This window comes from Pocillopora verrucosa, chromosome 10 (assembly GCF_036669915.1).
Source record: "Pocillopora verrucosa isolate sample1 chromosome 10, ASM3666991v2, whole genome shotgun sequence".
Classification (NCBI taxonomy): Eukaryota; Metazoa; Cnidaria; class Anthozoa; order Scleractinia; family Pocilloporidae; genus Pocillopora; species Pocillopora verrucosa.
In genome coordinates, this window is record NC_089321.1 from 11,753,909 (window position 1) to 11,779,953 (window position 26,045).

A 26,045-nucleotide genomic window follows, 5' to 3' on the forward strand; every position below is an offset into this window, starting at 1 on the left:
ACCGCTCAGGTTGGAATACAAAATGGCGAAGTATGTTATTGCTGGAAAGGCAAATTGCCCCTTTTATTCTAAAGCAGAGCTTCTTGCCGATGAACTTTCGTTGAACTTACCAGATTTTAAAGTCCACAAGATCGTCAAGCAGCCAGAGGATTGGGAAGGTTGGCTAAAAGAAACCTGCGAAGAAAAAGGATGGAAACATTCTAGTTCTCCTCTTGTTTGGAGGGAGCTTGTCGATCGAGGTGGAGCAGGTATTCTTCTTGGCGGATGCGATGACTTCTTAGAAATGGCCAGAGGTTATTATGGCATCACTTCGGTTAAAATGAGTGACGAACTGTTAAATATCGCTGACGAAAACCTTCAAACAAAGATCGAAATTGATGCCGAAGAGGAACAGAGAAAGGCAGCCATTAATCCGTTACGAATTTGCGTGTCTGGAGCATCTAATGCGTTTGCTTATGGTGTTTTGAGTTATTTAGCTCAAGGAGAAGTGTTTGGGATCGACCAAGAATTGAGTATTTATCTGCTCGACAAGGCTGACTCTCAGGAAGTTCTTAAAGGTACAGCAATGGAGATCCAAGATTGTGCATGGCCTTTGCTCAGAGATGCAGTACAGACATCGGATCCAGCGATCGCTTTCAAAGATGCCAGCGTGGCTGTTCTGCTCGATGGCATTCCCCTTGAAGAAGGAGTTGATAAAAAGGAGCAACTTCTCGCTAATGCTAAAATTTTTAAGGCCCATGGAGAGGCCCTTGACCAATATGCTAAGAAAGACGTGAAGGTGCTTATCGGAGGGGGGCCGGCAAGTGTCAACGCTTTTGTCGCCAGTAAATTTGCTCCCTCAATACCTAAGAAAAATATCTGTGCCCTGGCTCGTCTCGTGGAAAATAGGTCTAAAGGGCTCTTGGCCAAAAAACTGAATGTCAACACCGCAGGAATAAAAGATGTCATTCTTTGGGGTAATATTGGTGTTCTTACTACAGCAGACCCTAGAAATGCCAGGGTCCATGGCTTTGATGGTGCCATCTGGGGACCACATATTCCTGGATTCACCCGACACGTACCAGAAATGGTCCATGATGACAAATGGCTGGCAGGAGAGTTTTTAGAAACCTTAAAAAAGCCCATGAATACTGCCAAAAGCCCAAAAGGGACCCCTCCCTTGCCAGGGAGCTTCGCTGTGTTAACTCAGCTTCGTGATCTGTGGCAAGGGACATCGTCAGAGATTTACTCTCTCGGGGTGTCCTCTGAAGGCTGGTATGACCTCCCTCAGGAAATCTTCTTTTCTCTTCCAGTTAAGTTCGGACAGGGCTCTTGGAAAATTGTTGACAACATTCCACTTGATGACTCGCTGAAAGCACAACTGTTGGCAATTGCTGAAGAGCTTAAGAACGACTGCGAAGAGATTTTGAATAAGCTTAGTTCAGTGTCTTGAATAGATTTGTGATACAGATTGTACATACTTAAGTAGAAATGTTAGTACCTTTTGACATGTTAAATCAACTTTAAAAAAGGTTCAAAATCCAACTGACTAGTAGTCAATATTTGAGAGGTTATGTTTTTCGCGTGGCAAAGGGAATAAAAAACGGATTGATGTTCACAACACGACCGTTAAGTGAAGCATTTCAGCAGTATACTCATCAAACGATTCTTTTTGCTAGCCTGTAGGACAGGTGACAACTCTTCATGGTTCATTAGGCGAGCATGGGCAAGGGCGAGGCCAACGCAGGAAAAAGCGAGAAGAACACGAAGAGAGTGCGAGATGATTAGTGGAAAGCGCGAGAACATCGCAAGGTAAACGCAAGAACAACGCGAGGCGAGCGCGAGGGCGAGTCACAGGTGATGGGAGGGCGCTGTCACTTCCCAAATCGGAAACGGTCTGAAGACAGTCAGTAGAGACAAAAGATTTGCTGGTTAGGTGAACAGGAACATTAGCCAAATATTGCAGGGAAACTCTAAGGGCGTCCCCATCGGGGCACAGTAAATGACGAAAGATCTCTCATGAGTATTCCTTGAGTTCTAGATTTCGGTGCAAACTTTGCAATACGCGCCTTATTTACACTTTACGTTCAGTCAAATTGGAGCTAAAATTAATATGCGTTTCGCTTTCGTTAAGTGCGCGCTTGCTCTGGGAGTGGCCTCACTTGCGAGTAGGCTCTCATTCAGATTATCAGCGCTGCAACACGCTCGTTTCTCCGCCCGCGGGAATATTTGAGACGAGTCGGGGAGAGGTTTCCTAGAGGTCTGGGTTGCAGACCTCTCGCTGGGATCAAACTTGATTTAACATGAAACGGATGTGGTTGTTTGTTTTGTCCGCGAAAGATGTATTGCGCACCGATCCCAGCGCACTACCTCAGGGAAATGCTTGGCCTTGAGAATAAATTGGAAATTAAACCTTATAACCTTTTTTGTTTCATCTTCTTTCTTTCTTCGAAAAGCCAGGTTTTCTTGATCTTTATTCGACAGAAAATGTCAGAGGAGTCTCTCTTGTCTGATGACTCTAAAATACGACAGCACTTTTTCCGTGCGTCTCTCATTAAGACTGTCAAAAATCTGGAGGGGAGAACTCAGACATGATTCAAGCTAATGGTTAATTAAAAGCTAGCCCGATGCTCTGCGATAAAACGTAGATATGAGCAAAAAGTTTCCTGTATTTAGATCATTTCTCGCGACATCTAGGTGAAAAACAGAACATTTTAGCTCCAACTCTAAAACGACGAAACCTTGTCGTGACATTCAAAGTTATTGATAAATGACTAAAATTTGAGGTCATAAAGGATTGAGTTCCAACTTTTTCTCGACTGTTCCAGATCACTGAGGTCTGATTCGATTTACGTGCTCTAAGTTATATAAATTTGCGTTTGCAAATCATGATTGACAACATCGTGTTGTTTTTTATTTTTCCACTGCCTTTTAAATTTGACAGCTACCAGCTTTTTTCTTTATGTAATATCATTGTGTTTCGATTAAAACGGTTATAAAATTATTCGCATTCATTAACATCTCCCTAGCCTATCGCAACAAAGTGACGTGGGCTGGAATATTTTCTTTTAAGTGATAACGAAAACAGCTGTAGCACAAAACCTTTCAAAACTGCACTTCACGACTAGACTGTAAGAAATGGCAGCGCTTGGAAAAGGTGCAATCTTTTTAATTTTGTTTTTCCTGTGGTGCGCCTATGTTGTCCTTGGAATCTTTGTCTTTGCTGCAACAGAAGGAAATGTGGTGCATAATTCTCAGGAGCGAAGAGAACGACAGAACATGACTGGCTTGAAAGCTGAAACGATGGAGAAACACAACATGACCGAAGCTGAGTTTGAGACCCTCGCGAAGAAAATTCGTGAGGTGGCGAACTCGCACAAGGATTATCACGATGAACGCCGATGGAATTACATAGACTCATTTTGGTTCGTGGTCGTTCTCCTCACGACTATTGGTAAGGAAAAAAAAAAATTAATGTAATTAATGCAAAAATCATGAGTCAACCCGGCGCGAGTGAGTCCTCACGACTCAGAAATAACAAGGGAACTAAGGCGTCGGCTGGGTTTGTTTTTATTTAATTAGACATGAATCTTTCACGGCATAACAATAATAAAGAAAGATTGCTCCATGCATTATGATTGAAAAGGTATCAGATCAAGCTGTTGATAACTTTATGTTTTCTTTGCAAAGCATCACGAAACATGCTTTCAAAAACTTTACATGGAAGAAACACGTAGTCATTCAGTCGCAATTTCAAAGTTCTGACTGTTTTCATTTCCTTTCAAGTAGTTTTCTTTCATTTTCATAAACAGACCGAAGTAACCATTGAATATTTGCATATCTTGCAACAATAAAGGTGAAAATTAGGGCTTAAGATTAGTTGAAGCAACATAAAAATTTATTTCAGGACTATCACTGTTTGGGAAAAAAAATATCGAAATAACTGGCACTATTTATGGGAACGTAAACCCATTTCCTTTTTAAGTTCGTCCAAGTTTTTATAAAAGTGTCATCAACTCTGAGAATGGACACAGCAGTCAGCTGGATTTAAAACAATCAACCCTTTCACTCTCAAGATCTCGATCAAGATCTCGATAGTAATTCTCCTAACTGTCTGCCATACAATTCTTGTGGTGGGAGTTTGGAGATCGTTGTATTGGATTAGCTAATAATCCTCTAATTTATATATATATTTCTTTATTCTCTTCACTTGTCTGCTTGATTTTGTTTTGACATTGTAAAGAGAAATTCTGCCTTGGTCATGAGAAAATCTACCAATGCGTACTTTAATTCAGAACATAGATCATGTCGAGGTTAACATTCGCGAAGAACTCTCGAAGAACAAACCTATCGTTTGCGAGATCATGTCTTGGAGTAAATTTTGTGGAAGTGAATTAATCCACCTGCTGCTTCAGTGGATCCTCTTTCTCGGTCTTCTAATTTTCTCTTGAAACAAACAGAATGCATTAAAATAACTGGACCTTTCCCCTTTGAAGCGCATTTTCACAGTGTCTTGTAATCACAACCAAAGAAATAACAACAGTCAATCGGAACAAATATTCTATTACAAGGAGCTAATCAGAAATCAAAGTTTAAAAAGCAAATCTGCCTGAAGCGCGGGAAAACGCAAGTGAACCTGCATAATCAGCGGTTATTATGCACTCTTAAAGTCACGGCTTCACTGCTCTATTGTGAGGCTCTGCCACTGAATGCTGCGAAGTAATTCGCAAAAATGTCAGCAGCGTGACACGTTAACGGTTGGTTTTAATCTAGCTTCTGATTGGTTGAGAAGATGGCGCAGGTGTTTTGGACCAATCACAGGTCGAAGTAAATACAAATTCAGTGAAACCTGTATTGCTTGCGACACTCTATTAAGAAAACCCCTTTTAACGCCGTGTTTACTTCACTCAGGTTATGGCGACTTGTACCCAGTCACGGTCATTGGCAAGGTCGTGTGTGGGTTGTACGCCGTATTTGGCATCCCTATAACCATCTTGCTCCTGCGATTTATTGGCCAGCAGATGCTACGCGGAGAAAGAGCGCTGATCTCCACAATTGAGAGAAGTTGTCTGAAAAGAAATGGGCCTCCGTGTCACCTGAACGAAAAATGTTTCGTGTTTGGTTGTCTATACTTGTTAATATTGATCCTTGGGGGAGCGGGTGCTTCAATGGTAACAGAGGAAGGGTGGAGTTATGGGGGATCCATCTACTTCTACGTCATCACATTCACGACCGTCGGTTTCGGAGATATGTATCCTCAAAAAGGAAGACATGTCACCATACCGTTCATATTCCTCGGTCTGACCGCCATCTCGAATATTCTTCACGCGGCTGCTGCATGGGCGCTGGTCAGACGTGTCACTGCGGGCTCAGACGAGAGCGAAGAAACTACGAAGTTAACGGAATCAACAGAGAAAGGAACTGAGGTTTAGATGAAAAGATGAAAAGTAAACTTGTGGAAAAACGTAGTGTCGATTCAAACAGCTTCCTATGTCAAGAATAACCATTAAAAGCATACTTGTTAAGATAATTACAATCAGCTGAAAATGTAGAAAATAGTGTAGATGTGTAGTCGCGTAAGACCCAAAGAAAGTTAATCTCAACAGCCTAGATTATTTTCAAGGTAACCATAAGCACTCAAAATAAAAACGAACAAACTGGGAAAAGCGCGGGAAAACGTAAACAGTTAAGTCCAGCGCGAGTTTGTTTAGCTCGCCAGCTGATTGATCGAGAGGGTGGCGCAAGTGAGGCGAGTTTTTTTTAGACCAATCAGAGCGAAGTAAATAAACTTGAAGTAATCCTTGATCGTTTTGACTTAGACACTCAATTTAACGAAGGACAGGAATTTCTCGCTCTGGGTCTCGCACTACTTAGTTTGTGTGCATTAGAGAAAGCAAATTAAGTAAGTAAATTCCTTCGTTGTGTACAAGCGCTGGGGATGTAAGTGAAGGAAATCAAACTAAACATCGGACAAAGTGGTAACCTCTGAGTCGATCCTGTGGCAGGAGGAGGTGTTCTTCAGCCCCTCTGATACCCCCCCCCCAGTAGTCACTCTTGCCCCCTATAAGGTCTGCTTACTAATAGAAGCAAATGGGACTAAATTTTAACATATATGCTCGTTATATGCACTGGAGATCAAATAGTAACGCAAAACATGTACGTTAGAGAAAATTGCTACTCTCTGTGGATTGATGTAGAAATGAAAAATTCGCAAAGAAATAGCAATATACTGCATTTTCTTAACTCCTAAAAGTATATGAAATAAATTTTGATTAGCTTTTGTTGTTGTGCTCTACGTAATATCAGGATTTTCTTATAGAGCGCCTTTCAATTGAATGTCCTAAAACCAAAGGTAAAGCTATCATAACAGCCAATCATAGCGAGACAAAAAACGCAAGGAGCCGATGAGATCACGAAGCAAAAACAAGCAAACCACTGAAGTGCGGGAAAACGCGAGTGACCGAGTCGCGATTGGTTTTTAGGTTTGAATCTGATTGGATGAGAAAGTGGTGCGTTTTCTGGATCGGTCACATCATGAATTAAATCAAAACCAAGGCTCTTTTCAACTCTGAATTTAAAATCGATCTACTCTACTGAGATTAAATAGGAGTTTCCTCTTGCGACCAGCAGAGCAATTTTGAAAACTATTCGAAACTATTTGAAGAATAGGTATCCGGCAAAAATAAAAGCTAGTATTGATATCTTTGAGAGTAGCACGTTCAATTTTTAATCAATATGGACTACTTTACGAGGCACATGTCAAATCAAAGCGGACAGACGACCATTTTTCTCATCATGAAAAAGAAAAGTTAATTCGAATACCACTCGCAGCTGGAGTCACGAAACACCTACTTCAAATATGTAAATGTAACAATGTTTTTATCGAAACTGTTGTCAAACTGTTATAGTTATGTCTAATTTTATTCTCTAATGATTGCAAAACAGCTGTAAAATGTTATTTATGAGCACGCAAAGTACGTCTAAGCCCTGAGGTTTAAAGGTTTCCTAAGCAACAAAAGTGACGTATATGCAAATTATTGGGTTTTCACAATCGCAAGATCACCAACAAAACAAACCTGTAGCATTATTAAAGTTTGCCGTCATGGCATTACTCGCGGAAAAAGCGAAACTACTTTTGATTCTCTTTATTTTATGGTGTGGGTATCTTGCGCTCGGAATGCTTGTGTTTACTGCATTGGAAGGCAAAGACGAAGTCGAGGAAGAGGAGACGAAATGGAATCACGGTGATTCTGTCTGGTTTTCGTTCGTATTACTGACAACTGTTGGTAAGTAGTTAGAGCCAGACATAGCGAGTCGAACTTCCTTAGATTTTTGTCGTGAGATGCCTCGATGCTCAGTAACAAGGTTTTCGACGACTTCATGGATGCTCGACCTAATCAAAACAAAGCTAATTCATTTACCATTCTACCGGCAAATTGAAGGCTTCTTGAAAGGATAAAGTTTTCTCGTAAATCAGTTTCAAAATAAGATTCACTGAATTACTCTTTGATACTACCCCAAAATCAATGATGAATCTCGTTTGAAGTTTTCTATGTAATTTATTTCATTTTTCAAAACACAATCAACCAAATTTGAGACACAATTAATATTTTGCGAAAAATTGAAGGTTTATCATTCAAACTCAAAATAAACGGCTTGATTCACTCACGGAACAAAGGCTAAGAACTATGGAAACTTGAATTCTATTTTCTTTCTCAGACTAGTAATGTGTTTCAAGAGGATAGTTTTATCAGTTTCACGAAATGTATGTTGCAAATTGAAAAAGCGATAATTTTCACCTGCTTAAAACTCTAATGTAACCACCGATGAAGCTACCAGATTCGACAGTTCATCGTCGCTGTTTGAATATAAAATTCATACATATTCATAATTTTTATATGAATTTTAGAATTTTTGATAGTTGATAGCCCCTTTAAAAAGTCAAGCTGTGCATCTGTTTTGTGCTTTATATGAAAACTTCCTCCCAGCGTCTTAGGTAGCCCATGGTTTTAGTCACTAAATATCGAAGCCAGCTGTCTTTGACTAATTCGGCTTTTCTTGTGATTACCATGCATAATCTCGTAGCACAACGGGGAAGAGCTCTGATTGGCTCACTTGATAATCATTGACGGTCTCAACAAATTATCAAATTAGTTTTCTTTCAGCTACAAGTCTTTTACAAGAACACTTGTCGGGAAGAGCTTATCGTTTGTTGACAGCAGAAACCAGCGACGAGAGTCTTCTCCCTCTGCTCCAGTCCTCCGCGCGCCCGCTCTTGGGGTAGTCAGGAATAAATGTACCGCATCTTAAAACATTCTTTGCCGTTTAATCGGCTCAGATGTCTTTCCATTCTAAATCTCACCTGCCTGCCTCTACATGTTCCTCATGAACACAAGCTTATTTTGGAAACGGTTCTAATTCATCTCCTAGAGGGAGGGGAGGGAGGGGACACGATAAAATCATGTACCTGATCCCGCCATGAGATTCTATAATATTCTTGGGATCCTCCCCGGGCAGTTAATTGGCGGTCAATTTCTCCTTTCTTTTCTGTTGATGACGACTGATGTGATCCCCGCTCCGTTCCCCCTGAAAACCATGTGATCCACAAAATTCGTCCACCCTCCCCCAGAGGGAATGATTAATGGTCCCTACTTTTCCTTTTTTATCTCGAATAGGCTATGGTGATGTGACACCCAAGACAGGTCTCGGTAAAGGTCTGTGCATATTGTACGCCATTTTTGGCATCCCTTTGACAATTCTGCTCTTGCGACTTATTGGCTTGGAAATGCTTCACAGCGAGAGGAGACTCATCAACGCTATCGAGGGACGTTTTTTGAGAAGAAACCGACCACCCCACCACTTGCACCATAAGTGTTTCCTGCTCGCCATCTTGTTCTGGTTGTTGCTGCTTCTTGTGGGAGCTGCTGTTCAGATGTTGGCCGAAGACTGGAGTTATGGAGATAGTCTTTACTTCTACACGATCACCTTCATGACGGTGGGTTTTGGAGATCTGGTATCACTCGCGAGGTATATTAGCGTACCTCTTACAATGCTCGGGCTGGCAGCCGTTTCAAATATCCTGCATGGGGCTGCGTCACTTCCGCTGATCAGACGTATTACCGCGGGCTCGCTAAGGGATGAGGAAATGGCTGAAGTTGAGGAACAAGAAATAAGCGTTTAGAAGGACTTATTTCGTTAATAAAACCGTAATGTCTGTTATTGCAGGTTTAACTCAGATCGCATGTAGCAATCAAGTGGCTAGATCAATCAGAGTCAAGTTTAACGGAGTGTGACGTCTTGTACAAACTTATTTTATTTGTTTGAAAAGTATCTATCGAAAAACGTATGGAACGTAGCTACCATAATGTCGTCCTGAAATGTAAAATTAGAAGTACTTCAAAGACGGGCGTCTAAGTTGAGGTTTGAATGTATCGAAATAGTATCAAGATTTACAAAAGAAAATTTTACCATGAAGCTTTTCAAAATATCGTCATTCTAGCGTCGATTGTTTTTAAAACAACTGTAATTAAAAAGTTTCTGTATAATAGTTCATCTTTTCTTCTCTCGTATTACTCAAGATTTCTTATGGAATTTTTGTGAAATTTTTATTATTAATTATCTAATTTATTCATCAGAGTTGTTAGTTTAGTTGATAGAGAGTGGGTAAGTTTTTTTGCAAAGGAAAATAATGGTACCGTTGTTTTTCTTGTTTTTTTAATCGATCATTATTCTTCTTTCTAAACCTTCATGTTAGATTTTCAGCGATAACTATTATTACTTCTGTGTTGTTAACAGAAACAAAATATCAATAACCTTGTGATCAAATCACCTCTCTGTAGAAATATCATGGAAAACGCTGAATAGATGTAAAATTTATACATAAAATTATACATAGATTGACGTATTTGGTTGCTGGCCAGTGAGCATTAAACTATTATAGTACTGACTGGACGAAATTGCACCCAGCCTCCCCTTTCCGATGGTAAAACGTCCTAAAAACCGTTTGGCTAGTTCAACGGTTTTATTTTATTGTTTTAACAAAGCGGCCTCAATTTGTATGGCTACGCAGGAACAAAAGAGAGCTTGTTTCTACTCAGCAGTCATGCACAGTAGAGAAGAGCTCTGATGTCGAGAATGCCTCCATTTAGGCTGGTTATTTGGTCCCACATGCAAAAATAATTCGAGAGAGAAAAAACATGGTGTATAAAAACAATATTACAAAACAAAAACAACTTATTCGTTAAAGAATAATTTTCTTGGTTGAATTATATCCTTGAATTTCATAATCACTCTGGAAACATCGCTGGCCATTCATTAGACTCGATATGCCACTTGGAGAAAAGGACCCACGCATTTAGTTTGAGCCTGGGGGTTAATAAAACAGCGGTCAAATATCGAGCATGCGCCAATGAATTTATTTTGGCCGGTTGCGCGCCAGTTTCCCGCGCAAAATTTGTTAAGGAAAGTGCAAGAGCCAAGTGTCACATCAAAAAATAAATTGGAGTCCACCCACATTAAAAACAAATTGCCCGCATTTGGTTTTCAAATGGACAAATGCTCCGGGCTTGAGCATACTATAATATCGCTCGGTTGCCAACACTTAAAAATTGCACGCTTCTGATCAGACAGCCGGGCACGGTCTTAAATGGACTAAATGCCCGGCAGTTGAAAATTTTCACCAAAATGCCACTTAAAACTTCACACAAGCATATTGAGTATTAGAAATGACAAACGATTCTAAAAACTGCGTTAGTTTTTTAGGTGGTCAAGCTTGGACGTACCATACTAAAAAACACATCAACATTTCAAAACTCATGAGAGGTCACGTTGGTTTCGTAGAATGTTGTCTTCGAGACCACTGCCTGGCGTGACAGTGAGGGAAATAAGGAAAAATTACAGAAAACCTAAAATAAGCCCATTAATGCTTTTTAAGATAATCCAAGTGATTCTAAAATTATTTTGATTTTTGGTGAAAAAATTCCTAGCTTATCGAACCACAAAATCACCTGGTTGAGCAGACTGCCGGGAACCACACAAGCCAGTAATTCACGGTGTTTTAAAAGGGTATGAATGATAAATTAAATTGGTTCCTCTATTTGAATATGCTTTCTCAAGGTTTCTTTTTTCTACTTTTATTTCAATTTACAGATTTCTAAGAAAGTTTCAGTTTTCTTTCGTTTATTTGGAAGACAGCAGTTGATTCTTATGTTTTCCTTTTCAGCGGTTTCATTCAAAATTATTTACTATTAACATTATGTGGTTTCCACTTGGATATATCTGATTTAGATCGGTTTTTGTTATCATCGCATAGATTCCGCTTAGTTTCGCCATCTTTCCGATGGTTTCAAGTTAAAAACGCCCTTTGAAACAATTGGACGGAATACTGTTTTAATTTGACGGGCAATATTTTGTTCTTTTCATTAGGCTTGTGAGGTCAGTGATAATATGCAAAATCTGGAAGAAATTGATTATCATTGCAATGCAGCGAATTGAATGCACGAAACAGTTGTTTGCCCAAAACATGTTCATAACAAGTTCTTAAAGGGATCGATTCGTGGTTTTTATTTCTCCTTTACATATTTTTTTCATGAGAACATAATGCAACAGACAGGTGGCGAAAAATTATCGAATTTTCTACGCGTGAAATATTAGGAAGCTCAATTGTGAATATCATTGGCTGATTCGAAGGAATATTATATTATGGCGAGCGCGCAGCGAGGGCTCTTATTAAAAGACTCCACCGAAATAAAGAGCGTTTGAACGAACATTAATTAGGAATACTGTTGGCAAAAACTTCGAGGTAAGTGAGCCCATTTATTCTATTGTATATCGCGGGTGAATTGGTTGGTTTGGAAGAAATATCTCGTTTACTTTGTTACATATTGTGAAAGGTTTGCTATGCACCATTATTAGTGCGCGCGATGAAAACTGCAAAATCGGAGGAAAATATAACATAGTTAAACGTAACACATTGTGGGGGCTCTTAATCCTTAGTATGCCTGAATTCGCGAGCGCACCGGCCAGTGGGTAAATGAAGAATCCAAAGTTTTGCAGTTGAACTGTTTTACTTTTGTTATACAAAGCATTCCTCCTTCGTTTCTTGATCTGTGTGTTGGCGGTTTCATAGCTTTCACAAAACTTCGACGCATCTTAAAATGATTACAACATTCTTTTTTTCTTGTCTTGTCCAATGCGTCAACTTTAAGATATCAGCGTTTTAAGCATCGAAAATGTTCTAGGCATAGAACATACCTCATCATAATCAACTGAATGGATGTATTTTCAACAAAGACATCGATTGTAAATTTTGTTTGACCACGAAGGGTTTTTTTTTTGCCAGAAGTATTAAAAAAATTCATTTCCTCACGGTTGGGAAGACTTTGTCAATTTATTAAGGATTGTGAGCACAGCTCACAAAAGATCGTACTGACCGCGCCGCGAGGTAAATTAACTACAATAACTCTTATTTTCAAAACCTAAGTCGTTTGTCGCTAAGGCGCCGACGTCAGTAGGAAACTTAATGCCTCGGGGTGAAATGATATGTATCTGATATTTGAAATAATTGAATTCAAGAGGAAGTGGGTGTCAGTCAAGTCACAACCCTCGATTATTCTAGAAAAGAATTGCGAACTTTAAGGAGACCTCGAATAACCTCGCGAATTTATCTCTGAACAAACATTTTACCTTTGTTTACGATAAACATACGATCATTCTAGTGACATTTTATGAAACCAGCAGAAAGATGATTAATTCAATGATTTCCATGAGTTTATTTTTGTAACAAGATAATCTGGGGAAAAAAGGTAATAATGCGAAAACAAAACGATGTAAAATGAAGGAATCGAGGTGGCTAGGTAAAATTTAAAAAAGATATCTTAATATTAAGACAATTTATAAGCAAATGTTCGGATTATGAAATGAGCTGTGAACGTTAATCAGGATAAAGTAATGAGAACTCAAAAAGTATTAATCCAATTTTATTACGTGAGTTTCTTCCCGTAAATTCCCAGAAAGTTATCCTCCAATTGCTGATATATTTTAAAGATGAATTGGAATTTATTTCATATTTCGCATAATATCAACCCCGAAATTTTAATACTGACTCAAGTTCTTTGAGGAACATATTGAAAAAAAAAATGAATTACGGGGTTTTGGCCTGACTGAAAAAGGTTTTGAAAAATCTAATTATTTCACGAGTTGCTTTTTTGGAATTTAGGATAAAAAGATAAAAGAAAATAAAAAACGACTGAATCAACTTAAAGAAAAAGAGGCTTTGGCTCCATGGTTGTATTAGGATCAATTGATGCTATTTCCTAATTTTAATAACAAGCCTGAAATAAGTGACCTGAAATAGATATCGTTAAAGATGATATTTAGAACTGATAAATTACTCGATTAAGAATGATCTAGAAACCTTAATAACAACAAATTCCAATTTATTTCATCGGAAACGTTTTTCATGAAGACAAATGATACTTTGCTAGTAGCTGAAAGTGTCGGTAGAGCTGTTGTACAGACGTCATTGAATATTTAAAATCAGGAAACGTGCTTTGAATTTAGATTATTCTTTGACAATGAATTTTCATCTTTAAGACAGCCATTTCTTCAGGGAAAATTTAATGAAAAAGATAGCCTTTGATAAATCAAGCGCCGAATCTAAAGTGAACTAGAGTTTAAATGGATTTGTTTAGATATGGTGAGTTCTGAATTTCGAAAGGTAATCAGAAATGAAAAAACCGATATTGAATATAGAAAAGGTTTTTGCTAAAGCTGGTTGTTGAAGCCGTTTTGCGACTTCAAGTCTTACGAGTTCGCACGTTGGACAATGGATTAAGTATAATGTAAATTAAACTTACTAAATTTTTTTCCTAAACTACTACGATTTGAAGAGAAGTATTCAGAATGAGTAGAAGGCCCCCATGCCTGAAGTTTAGCACATTAAACTCCGGAGAAAGGCCTGGGTTCCAATCTTGAGCCTGACAAAAATTCTGGGAAATAATCTTTGATGTGAAATTTGGAATAACTCGGCACTCATAAATTTTTCAAAGGCTAACCGAATTGCACGAGGTTGTAGGGCGTGTCCAATTTACACTTAATTTTAACTCTCTGCACTGCATGGGATAAATTGACGTGTTCTTGGTTAATGAGCATGCTGAAATTTTTACATGATTATTAGTAAAAAATGGCTGTCTCGTTAAATAAGCGAAAGGGGAAAGTGTAAGTTCAAGCTTAATCAAAGTTCAAGCGTAATCAAGTACAGGTATCCTATTGGTTTACTACTCAGTTCTGAACTTGATCAAAAAGTTAATACGCTTTTAGAACACCTTGAATTTCTGGCCTGTGAGGTTGTTGGTAACTTCTGTAAGACAACGTGATTATTACCGCCTGAAAGCACACAACCATCGCACATGCCCCCACGTTTGACCACTGTGTTGCACTAGTCACCAAAAAGATATTTTCTTTCATAATTAGCTAAAATACGACATAATTAGTCCCGAAATGTGTCCCTCAGATGAACTTAGGTGAAGACTAGTCAAGCAATCGTGTTAATTAGACAAAGAAACGCGTTAATTCAACAGCGCGAATGTTTTTTTCTTCGTGTTTATTGGTTTCGATAAAAATATGAACGTTGTTTTACGAAACTACAGTTAACAGTTTAATGCGTCGCATACCAAATTCCAAATTGAGCGGTTTGCGCTTGCCAAATATTGATCTATAATTTTTCAAATCTTCATTTGCAACCTGTTATAATGTCATTAACATTCTCTGTTCTTTTATGAATTTTTTTATGCCTATTTTGGTATTTGTTTGAGCCGGTGATCTAACCATCTTGTGGTCGAAGAGAAATTCCTCTCGAAAAAAGGTAAATTTTGTACGTAAAACTGCGACACTATTTAAAGATACCATAGATCTGCTCTTTTCTTTGTAACGATGACATCAAAAGCTCAGACAAAAAATGAATGTGAATTCTAATCGAAGTTTATAAAGCCGTTTCCAAAAGAGAGCCTTTTATTACAGACAACGATAGAATTGTGTATGTTTTTATAACCAAAAAACCATGGCTTAAGAATATATTCCAAATATTTATCCCTCAAACGATTTGAACATAAAATACTGCTCTAAATTGTACATTTTAACAAGTATCCAGGCCAGATAAATTAAATCTTTAGTCAACGTTTGACTGCGCCTGACGATAAAACGAACTGAACCGCAGTATATTGTGGATGTTTTTAAGCAACAGCTTTCTGCATATAATTTGTTGACATTTGACCACCTGAGTTTATCCCCGCAGCAGGTGGCAAACCATATTACAAGCAATTAAAAACCACAACATAACTTTTGCCACACTGCATTAAGTTGCAACTTCATGTTCTGTGAGGCCATTTGAACGGACTTCCAGCGAAAACTGTCAATATCAGCGGCACCATTTCAAGTTTCCGAGATCCCAGGGAAACTAGCCGCCAAAGCACTCAAACTATGGTGAGATGTAGTTTTAAGATATCCGCCTACAGGATGTTTTTTTACACTATATTTTCGTGCTTTCTTTTTCTGCCGTGCAGTGTAAGAAATGTTCTAATCGACAGTCATCAGCATGGCAAAGATACAGCAAATCGTTTGTATTCAAGCTTGACAGCGAATTATTTTCTCACAATAATATTTAGGATTTCGAGCATTTCGGAAGACAAATTTAATTGACCCATTTTCCGAGTTAATTAGTCAGAGGTTGTTCGGGTTTTTTCTTCAAGATTATTCATTGAGTAAAAACCTGACAATTTAAGGAAACTTTCTAGAATAATGCAGCTACTCGCAAACAATTTCAACCATATGGCATGATTCCTGCTCTATTGCCCAGTTAATGCGTGGTGTGGAATCAATCCAGATAATTTGTTAAAGATAACATTGTTTTTTGAAAGGAAATGTTCTGAAAATGAAATCTTTGGTTTAAATCGAATTAAGTAACATAATATCAGTATGCGCTTAGATTTTAAATTCGTCCATGAGAGATACGTTTAATATGAGAAAAAAGGGTAACAATTCTCTTTTGCTTTGTAAAACAAATTAAATTCATTTAAACTACTTAGAGGCACCAAACATAAAATTACAGCTCACAAGAGGCTGACGATGTTGTAGCAGTGAGCGAAAATCTCCTTCAAATAGCCCATAGAATTAAGTCTATGACAAATTATTCTATTTCTACCCAACAGACGGAGTATGTTCTGCGGTGTATGATCGCCATTTTGCGCTTTGAACAAAATCAACAATTTTCACGACAATTAAAAGCGCACAGCCAAATGCAAGATGGAGTAAACAGTTGTTGAAAAAAAGAGCCAGCGATTCGTGCTTGGGTAGCCTGTGTCCTCATGGATATTACATGGGTCTCCGATGTATACAATTTCTTAAGAGAGAGAATTCTTGAACTATTTACCCATAAAGTTCAGCCATTCTCGCAGAGCGAATTATTCCCAAGATTTTTGGAAAATTTTTGGATTTTTTATAAGAAATAAAACGGTTCTTCTTATCTTAAGACGACAACAAATGCGCTTGTACAGCTCTGTTCAAAATCAAGTAGATCGATTTCTTAAAGTGCATTTGATTTATACATGTGCTTTTTCAGTTATGTTTTCAATCATGTTTTCCTCGTAAATTGCTTTTAAAACGCTTCGTTTGAAATGTTTTGGCAGGCCAAAACCACCTTAATCCCCACTTAACTCCTTTTAACAGAATATTTTGTCGTACCACAAAGCTTGTTTTCTTTTCAAACTAACCGCACGGAGATTTGCATACAAAATGCACGTGAAATTCAGTTATTGTGAAGGATGGTTTTCTCGTCATGTAATTACCACTTAAGTGTGGGTTCAATTTTATAGGTACACATTATATGCGGTGATAGTTCTCTTCCTGTGTGCGATAGTTTTGAATTCATATGTTCTCAAAATTTTCGTAAATTTTGTGACGCTGCTAAACTTTCATCTAAATTCTTTCGATGGATTTTTCATTCATCCCATTGGCCTTCTGTTAACTCGACTAGCGCACTCTTTAAGGTCTTTCAAGGGCCTATCTTTGGCCAGCGCTGGGTTTGTATTCCATGTTTGATATAAACTCCGCTTTTCTGTCTCTTCAGCTTCCTTCTTATTATGTTCAGGCCTATTACGCTAACGCCAGTCTTCAGGTGTCCTCTGTGGTGTTGCATGACGGGAAATCTTGAGAGAGGACAAAATTATGCTCATTACAGGGAGGGGCAGGGGCGTTGACACTTTTACACTTTCCTGATCCCAACCCATACTGAGAGTTTTCTTTTCAGTCTTATCGCGTGCTTGACGGATAACTCAAGCGGACAGCCTAATAGATCGCGTCCTTAGACTTAGGATTGGAAGGCCTGGCTTCGAGTCTTCGGTAAGACACTTATCTCTTGGCATGCATGCCTCTCTCTCTCCTCTCAGGAGTATAAATGAGTTCTCGATGAATTGCCAAGGAAACGTGATGATATATTGAGTGGGAAAGGACTATCATCCCATCTTGTTGGGTACAGCAACACCACTTGTCGCTTAAACTGAGATTTGTTGCGCCATTGCAAGTGTGGGCGAACTGGTTCAAGCATAGAATAGAATATTACCTCTCTTATCTTTGTCCTCGGTTCTCTCAATGCGGACACCAATTTCACGTTATTATTTCCCATCACTTTGTTATATTTTTCATTATTCTATTTCATTCATGTTTTTTCTCTCTCCTACTCTCTCACACGACGATGTGAAGCTGATAAAAAGTTCTTTTCTGTCCCGGTTGAGAAAACATTCTTTTACTGTTGTGGTCGGTGATAACCCACTTAAAGAAGAATTGTTTCAACCATGATGTCAAGATGGAAACAGGTGTCTTCTCTTGTTCGCTCTAAAGCACTGGCCCCATCTGTGGTGAGTATTTTAAAACTTCTTCCAGAACCCACTATGCTCTCAAACATTCAAACACACCATCATACCTTAACTTTCAAAAGTCTTCATATTGCATGGTAAATCGTTTCTTCATTAAGAGATCTATTGAAAAATGAACTATTTTCGCAATTTTGTTGCCACCGCTTGTATCAAGACATGTTAAACCCACAAAACGTTGTTAAAAATTACATCTCTTTCGCCATTGTTCACCATGACCCTGGAAAATTATGTTTCTCATTTTCCTTTATCAGTGTCAAATTCTGTTGGAAATCAAATAGCTGAAACTGCTGTTTCCTTTTGTTTTTATTGATAGTATTTCGTGTTTTTTTTTTCTCCGTCACCCGAGGCGTTTATAAATACTTCCGAAGTATTATGTAGAGTTGCCTAGTTTTGTTTTGTCCTCTTTCTTTCACACCGTGCCATGTTCATAGACTTCGGACTTTGGACCCTTTGTCTCAATAAATTATCTGAGATAAGTAGAATTCGAAAACTAGTTTTTACTTTTCTATCGCTCATCGTTTTTATCCGGAAAATTAGATTCCTCTTTTCTCTCAGACAAACATTTCACAGGTTTTATCATTTTCAATTCATTTGTCAAATTGAGTGCAAAGTCCGGGGTAGTATTTCAGGATTTCTATTTTATTGCTGCCAAGATAAAAGCAAGCATTTAACACTAGAAACGCTATTTTTTTCACTCTAGCTTCTATTCCTTCTGCTATTTCATTTATCGCAAGTAAAAAACGCTTCACAACCCTTTTTTTTAGTTTTCCTTAAGGAAATATAAACGTGGCATTTAAAAGCTCAATAAGAACAAATGCCTTTGAGCGCTTTCATGGCGCAAACAAATCACAAATATAAAACACCTTGCTGGGCCATTTTGAGAAAATATCGTTTCTTTTTAAAAGAAAACAAATCCTCGACATTTATTTTACGCTCGAGCTCTATGCACCTCACAGTTGTCACCCATATTGAGACGTGAAAAATAATTGAGAAAGAGGTTTAAAGCTATTTAAATTTTCTCAATTAAAGTACGCTGTAACCACAGAGGAACACATTTTAGTTATTATCGAACACGATGATGATATAAGAAAAGAAAACCCATTTTGTAAAGTGTCCTTAAGTTCTCGAGACGTGTTAATGTTATCTCGAGATGGTTTTGTCGATAGTAAAATGTCATAAATATTTTAGGTAAAAAATCAATCTTCTATGATGGCAAGTGTAAATGAACCAGCTATTATTTTGCTAGGAAGCGAGGCCCGGAAATAATTTCCATATTGAATAGACTTTTTCAATGAAAGCGTTCATACATGCGTCGAATTATCGATCATTTAAAAAAATTAGGTCTGGAAGACATCGAAAATTCATTCTGAATCTAATTTATTTTGAAGTACGGAGCCGTTTTCGGCGTTTTGCGGCAAAAATACTGCAATTTTTGCTGAATTTTTATACAAATATTTATATTTCAAGTTGCGCTTTTCGCGTTTGCATTTGGCCATCAAATGAGGAACTCTTGACGAGGAGACCATTTGCAGTAGTGTTGTACAATAACGGACTAATGTAGAGCTCTTTGGAAAAATACTCATTTGTCGAAAAAGTATGATACCCATGGTGAGACGCTTTCTTCCACAAGGAGCTGATTTCTGTAAAATAAAGAGAAATGACAAAACTGTCGTTTTAAACAGAATTCTAATGTTATGCTTAAAAGATTTACCAATTTACTTGTTTTTAGCAACCTTCGAGTTACACGTTCACCCCAAACAAAGAGGAAGTCATCGATTCAAGGTGGGTAACTTTGTCATTTGCTTTTTCCTTTGATTCAGTTAAAAGATCTTTTCGATTTGCAATTTTACTCCTGAAACTTTGTCTTTATATTTCACCTATCCCAGAAAGAAATCGAGATCGGCAGGGGAAAACTTCGACAAAATAAACGCTATTTCAAATGCAAATTGTTCATTTGCAAAGCGTAACAGGATATATTACTTCGTACCCTAAACCTGAAAGGACTGCAATGGTGTCATTTCTCTGTGTTTGTCCCAATGAATTCTCTCCCGCCGTGATGTGGAGAAGAAAATGCATGAAAGAAATAGGGCTAAATAATTGTCCATTCATCGAGTCAAAAATTAAAGTGACATGCAAAGATGTTTACAACAGTGAACCAGATTATTTTCACTTTCAAGATTTATTTGCGAAACATTTCTTATCACGAGAAGTGAAGTCTGGCTCTAGTTCAATACCAATTTTTTCGATGATTATAAATATTGCCACTCGATGTCTAACAAGCGTATTTATCGGAAGCAAAGAGGACAAAAGGCTTTTTTCATGCTAAGATCTTCAAGCCACATGAAGTTACATTAATTAATAAGTGCTAGGTTTTCAACGGCTGAAAAAACACGGCAACCTGAGTAGCAAAAGGAAAACAATTAAGTAGATATTTTATCATTTTGTTCACAAAATAAAACAAAATTGCTCATGGAAAATTGCGACGGATACAATTTTTTACGAAAATTTCTGTAATTATCCAGAAGAAGATCATGTAATATCAGTGGTAGTGTCGTACCCAAGCCTTTCACGGCCAAGGGGCAGATACAGTTACACGGTAGGCTCTGGGTACGGGATTATATCAGTGGTCAACTGATAGGCATAATGGAACTGATATGCCTTAATTTTGAATAATTTCTCCCGTATACTAAGATACAAATCATTCATTCATTTATTATTTCATTCATTCATCATTCCTTCATTCATTCGTTAATTCATTCTTTCATTAAGTAATTAGTTAATTAATTCGATAATTTATTCATTCCTTAATTCATTCATTCATTAATCCATCCATTCATTCCTTCATTCATTCATTCATTCATCGATTCATTTCTTTATTCGTTCATTCATCCATACTTTCATCCACCACTCACACATTCATTCAAATCAACCAATCGCAGTTCGTTATTTTCCCGCCAGATTCAGGCTCCGTTACAGCACCACATGTAACAGTTACTATAGGGACTGGTCTGATGCCATAGACCCATCCGCACAGGGGGTCATCTCGGGATGGGACAAAGTGTTGTATTCAGTGGACTCCGTTCGCCGAACAGTCAATGAAGAAATTGGACAGGTCATTTGGCTCTCCTGAGTCTTTTTTTTATTATTATTTTCTCAGTTGATTTGAAGATATAGGATGGTTCAAGGAGAGAAGCTGAGGTTTTTCAAAGGGGAAGGGGGGTCAAAGTGTTTCACATAATGATAAACTAAAGGAATATCGAAAAGCCAAATTATTTCGGTATTTTGGACGCCAAGGCCAAAATATTCCCTCCTCCATCGCTTTAGGTGTATCTGGAGAGAATACCTGGGTCCAATACAGGTTACATCAATTGGCGAATCAACTTCGGCTGCTGCGGACTCCAGGTGGATGAGGTCACCTTGCGCTTGTTATGCTTAGAAGACTATGGCGGAGAGATTGTTGTTACACTAACTGGTCATCCGGGAGAAAAACGAGTTCGATATCCTATAGGTAAGTGATTAGTTATACACGGGCCGCGAATGGAGACTGGAACTTAGTCACGTGCTTTTCGGATAGACTTTCGATATTAATTGGGTAATTTAACAATTAAGGTGGATTTCAAACATTGTTTTGGACAAAGGTGGGCGAAAAGACTGTGGGACCAGTCATCTAATATCAATTCACGTTTTTTAGAAGTTTTTAATCAAATTTCATCAAACTGTAGCACACGAATACCATCTAGCCGTAATAAGATGGAAACTTATAACCTTATTTTTAAGGGGGGGGGGGGGGCCCTCCATTATTTGGACCCGGCCGAGTATGTGCCTCCGTACAGAGTGTGGTACTTGTGGTCTTAGGTCTTAATAAAAGGAATTTCTTGAACAGGACGTCTTTCTACTGAAAGTCTTAAGCAGTGTGAATACAGCTGCGCTTATGAAAACGTTGAAGTAATTAAGAGGCAGTCTAACAAGTGCTTTTAGGTTTTCAGAACCAAGTTGTCCCTCAGGAGTTAAAAACAACCTCACAAACCATTAATTCGCAGGATTTTAACAGTGCATGACGTTTCAGGTGAAACTCCATCGAACACACACACTCAAACAACTTCACGATAATCATGATAATCATCGTAACAATGACGTCCTTTTTATTTTTACGTTTGTTACTCACATTCAAGTGTCATTTCAGGTAGTGATTACGTCACATTTACCGAGTTGCAGAATTCAACGGAGTTGACACTGACCATTCATTTCGTCGGGGAGCCAGGCCAGGTCACTCGGCTATTTCCACAGAGTATCCTGAGGGGCATGGGATACCCACTGGACTTAAAAGTTATTCTAAAGGTGTGTATTGGCCAGGTCTCTCAGTTAAATGAACTGGCTAAGCCACTCAGCCGTAGTGATAGGCCTGGTTACTAAGGCAATCCCAGAAAATCTTGCTCTGAGAACGTAAAACCACAACCACGATTGATCACATTAACCAATGGACACGGGAGATAATCTCAACGCGAGCTAAAAATAACACCTAGAATGCCAAAAGCGTGGGAAAACGCGAGTGAGCACCCAAAGCGTGAGAAAATGCGCGTGACCAAGTCAAAAATGGTTTTAGTTTTGTATTTAATTGGTCGAAAAGACGTTTAGACCTTAGGATTTGGAAGGTTTACGATACATTTTATTGTTTCTTCTCTTTAGCAACCAATGGAGTCCTTGGGGAAACCCAGAATTCTTATCGGGCTTTTATACAGCAGCTCGCAAGAGATCGAGGTCGATTCACGACATTACAAACAGAATACAACCAACACTGGTCAGGGATTTCTCCATGTTCATCTCCTCCGAGGAATGGATTTGCCAGCAGGGAAAAAGAGTCCTCAAGAAACATTCTCGAAATGGTAAGATATTTTTAATCCTTTAACCCTTAAGAATGACCAGCTTCTAATTTCTCCTTAAACTACCACCCTTAGATCAAATGTAAAGGTCATGAGAATAAAGGAAATGATCATAGATTTAGAGAGCTCCTGATTTTTAAGGAAATTTGAGCACCAGATAACGTTAGAGTGTTGAAGGTTAAGGCCTCTTTTCACGACTCCGGGTGGTTTCCTAACCCGGCTGAATCGCAAGGACATTACCACAAGGGGTAACGAAGGGGGGAGGGGATTGTAGAAAATTGACTGCTAGTGAGGGGAGGGGGTCGTAAGAATATTACAAAGCCTTATGGGGATCAGGTAAATTATATCGTGACAAAAACAAAATCCTCCGCCCCGCCCCCCCCCCCCCCCCCACCTTCCTTGCGATAGAAAATGAACGTTCCCTTATATTTTGTGCTTGTATTGGTTTCCACAGTTACCTTCTGCGCGATGCTAAGAAATCAACCAAGTGCAGAACAAAAACACGAAAAGGCAAAGATCCTCTTTGGAACGAACAGTTCTTAATCGTTGGCGTCAATTATCATGACATAAAGCGAAGAGCGCTCGAAGTATGCATCGCCGACGGTCATTTTTCCAGCGGAAAAAAGGAAAAGCTTTTCGGGGGTGTTCGGCTCAGTCTCGGTTACAAGGCAGTCGTGGCTGCGCAAACCAAGCAAGTTAATCAGGTGCTGCGGTTTCTAAAAGGAAAGGAAGCGATGAGTGGTGATGTGAACTCGAGCTTTGGTAAATGGAAGAGAGCAAGTGGTAGGAAACCTGTGGCGGATGACACAGGACAGGCAACAGAAGAGGAGAGAAATGAAGGCACAGAAACGATAGATACGCCAGGAAATGCAAACAAAGTGGATGAAAAAAGTGTTGTCACTGACATGGCAAATAGTAAAGATGAAAGTGAAGAGACAAAGCAGGAAATTATCGAAAGTGGACCGCAAAGTGCATCGTCTGCCAGTACAGAAGTAATGGCGACGGACCCTGTCCCAGATCCCTCTCAGGATGAGGCCAAGGCGAATAACACCAGAAACCGCTTGGCTGAGCAACGCCTTTTCGAAGCAGTGATGGCATCTATCAAGCACCTAGAACTCACCGCACGTCAGACTGTAACGCAGTCAGAGTCCAGCGAAGAACAAGACAAAGGACTTGAAGAAAAACTTGAAAAGCAAGAATCTCCCGAGATTTCCACTCAGAGCATCAACAACGGCGCTGATGAAGGAAATAATGATTCGCAAGAAGCAGACACTAGTGATCCAACCCCTAACGCAGTAGAAACAGCAGACGAGAGTACAAGAAATGAAAGTTGGAGAAGGAATTCATTGGATACAACTAAAAATTCCAAAAGCAAGAATGTCCAAGAGAAGAACATTTTGAACGAAGATCAAACTCAACGATGCAGCGACCAAGCTGAAGACTTGCTAAATGTGATCAAAAATCATATAGCCGATAGAGAAAATCTGCCAACAAATGAACCCGAAAATTCCCGAACGGAACCCGATCAAATATCGAATGGACACAAAGGCAATGAAGATCAATGTACTGATGAGAGAAGCGCTACGAAAGAAGAAAGTTTTCCTAAAAAAGGGTTGAATCCTACTGATACTAAAACAGATAACTCGGTAGAAATTCTTAAAGAAGAGCCCAAACATTACTCTAAGCATCCCACTCAGGAAATAAAAACGGAAAATCCTGAAAGCGAAAACAGTCTACCACAGAAGTCGACGATTTTGAAGAAATCGTCTGCAGGAGGACCAAACGACATGAAGCGGAGCTCATCCTTCACCTTGAAAGATATCGGAAAGAGACTAAGCTTTAGGCGCAGCAGCAAATCAGAAGTCAGCGGAGATAGCAGATTGGAGACGGGCTTACAAACAAATGCAGACAAGATGATGCTAGATGCTCAAGGACTCGAAATAACCCAATGGACGCTTGTCGTGTCTCGGCCGAAGGAGTGGCACTACTGCTGGCACATCCTCAGATCTGAAATGACCATTCTACACTAGACATTAATCTCGTCAATCTTTAAGGAGCCTTGAATAGTCAGAGGGCTGGTCAGCTATGTTCTAACCGCTGATTAAAAGGCACTTAGAGACAGGAAGGCTCAAGTCTAGGCTTGCCTCGGTCAATACTAGCCGTGGAGATCTGGGTCGAGCATTGATATAAAGTGTAAAGAAAGGCACAGACTTAATAATTAAATTAGGGCTTTGAAATTATAAAGGTGAAGTTGAGTGTAGATGTTGACTTAACAACTGCAATTTACTTCGTGTTCGACATCGAGTAGGTTTAGCTCATACATCTCCTACAGGTAATCTGCTGAACTGTCAACTACAAAAGCATCCATAAACGTTAAAATCGAGAAATATGACCTGATCTTTTTGTTAAGGATCTTAGTCATTCTTATTTATGATAATGACTTTGTTAATAGCATTATTAACGAAAGTATACTAATGATGATATTAGAGATATAATAGCAGTTATAATGATAATAAGTGAAAAATGATGTAAACTAAATCATGACCACCAGTAGGTTAGTTTCCTACGTTTTCTCACCTTTTAGTGTTAGGTATATCAGCTTTTAGATTCCATAAATGATATCTTCCATAAGTCTGCTGCAAAAATCTAACAACTGATATTAGATGCGCATGCGATGACAAACCTGTGTTTTTCACTTTCTAATAACTTAGTGAGTAGTTGTAAGAGTTTTACTGTTTATTATGAAATTATATTAAATGTTAAGGAATTTTTAACCGCATTCATTTGAGAACTAAAAATTAAGAATAAGAAAAAAATTAATTACTTGTCTCTGTCGTCTTTTTTTTCTTTTATCTCACAGGATCGGTTCTGTGCATATGGTATACTGCCATTTGCAGCGTTTCACTTCAAGAGGCTTTCAATAAGTTTCACCCATGAAGATTTTTAAAACACTTCAGTATTTACAAGCTTGAAACATTATATTCGGCGTCTAAGAGCTAGCCCCAGAAGAGACAAGAAAACATAGCCTGACTAGGTTAAGACATAACGGGAACTTTGTTTCTCGGATAGAAACTGATATTGTAATCAAAATCGCCTGAATTTAACTCTTCTTTACATGACAGAAGTGGCTAAAAAATTGCTTCAGTATTGTTGTATGAGTGTTTTTTGTAGCATTACACTTTCTGCATCGTCGCTGGAAAAAATAAACCGGGTTTCGTTTATTTTCGAAAAAGCCGCTATTTTAATGGGGAGTGGGACG

The 26,045-nt window shown here is 38.6% G+C and overlaps 4 protein-coding genes across 8 annotated transcripts; all 4 read left to right on the forward strand.

Annotated features, from left to right (window-relative positions):
- The first annotated feature begins 14 nt into the window (after positions 1-14).
- On the forward strand, positions 15-2,362 carry LOC131776167 (putative malate dehydrogenase 1B). The gene has a single exon (XM_059092328.2). The coding sequence runs from the start codon at positions 23-25 to the stop codon at positions 1,430-1,432; it is 1,410 nt and encodes a 469-aa protein (XP_058948311.2). The 5' UTR covers positions 15-22; the 3' UTR covers positions 1,433-2,362.
- Positions 2,363-3,058: 696 nt separating this feature from the next.
- Positions 3,059-5,613, forward strand: LOC131776212 (two pore potassium channel protein sup-9). The gene is made up of 2 exons (XM_059092381.2): positions 3,059-3,433; positions 4,891-5,613. Exons 1-2 carry the CDS (start codon positions 3,118-3,120, stop codon positions 5,409-5,411), a joined length of 837 nt encoding a protein of 278 aa, XP_058948364.1. The 5' UTR covers positions 3,059-3,117; the 3' UTR covers positions 5,412-5,613.
- A 765-nt stretch (positions 5,614-6,378) lies between these two features.
- Positions 6,379-10,086, forward strand: LOC131776213 (potassium channel subfamily K member 4). Its single transcript, XM_059092382.2, has 2 exons — positions 6,379-7,265; positions 8,655-10,086. The coding sequence occupies exons 1-2, from the start codon at positions 7,007-7,009 to the stop codon at positions 9,158-9,160; spliced, it is 765 nt and encodes a 254-aa protein (XP_058948365.2). The 5' UTR covers positions 6,379-7,006; the 3' UTR covers positions 9,161-10,086.
- A 1,359-nt stretch (positions 10,087-11,445) lies between these two features.
- On the forward strand, positions 11,446-25,848 carry LOC131776162 (uncharacterized). 5 transcript variants are annotated; one of them, XM_059092315.2, is made up of 9 exons: positions 11,446-11,779; positions 17,282-17,373; positions 17,734-17,888; positions 19,636-19,688; positions 20,865-21,018; positions 21,231-21,414; positions 22,090-22,244; positions 22,593-22,789; positions 23,241-25,847. In XM_059092315.2, the coding sequence occupies exons 3-9, from the start codon at positions 17,826-17,828 to the stop codon at positions 24,814-24,816; spliced, it is 2,382 nt and encodes a 793-aa protein (XP_058948298.2). In that variant the 5' UTR covers positions 11,446-11,779; positions 17,282-17,373; positions 17,734-17,825; the 3' UTR covers positions 24,817-25,847. The 5 variants fall into 5 exon arrangements, with proteins under 5 accessions (XP_058948298.2, XP_058948299.2, XP_066029257.1 ...); XM_066173160.1 differs by lacking the exon at positions 11,446-11,779 and adding an exon at positions 13,888-15,459; XM_059092316.2 differs by lacking the exon at positions 17,282-17,373.
- Positions 25,849-26,045: the final 197 nt, after the last annotated feature.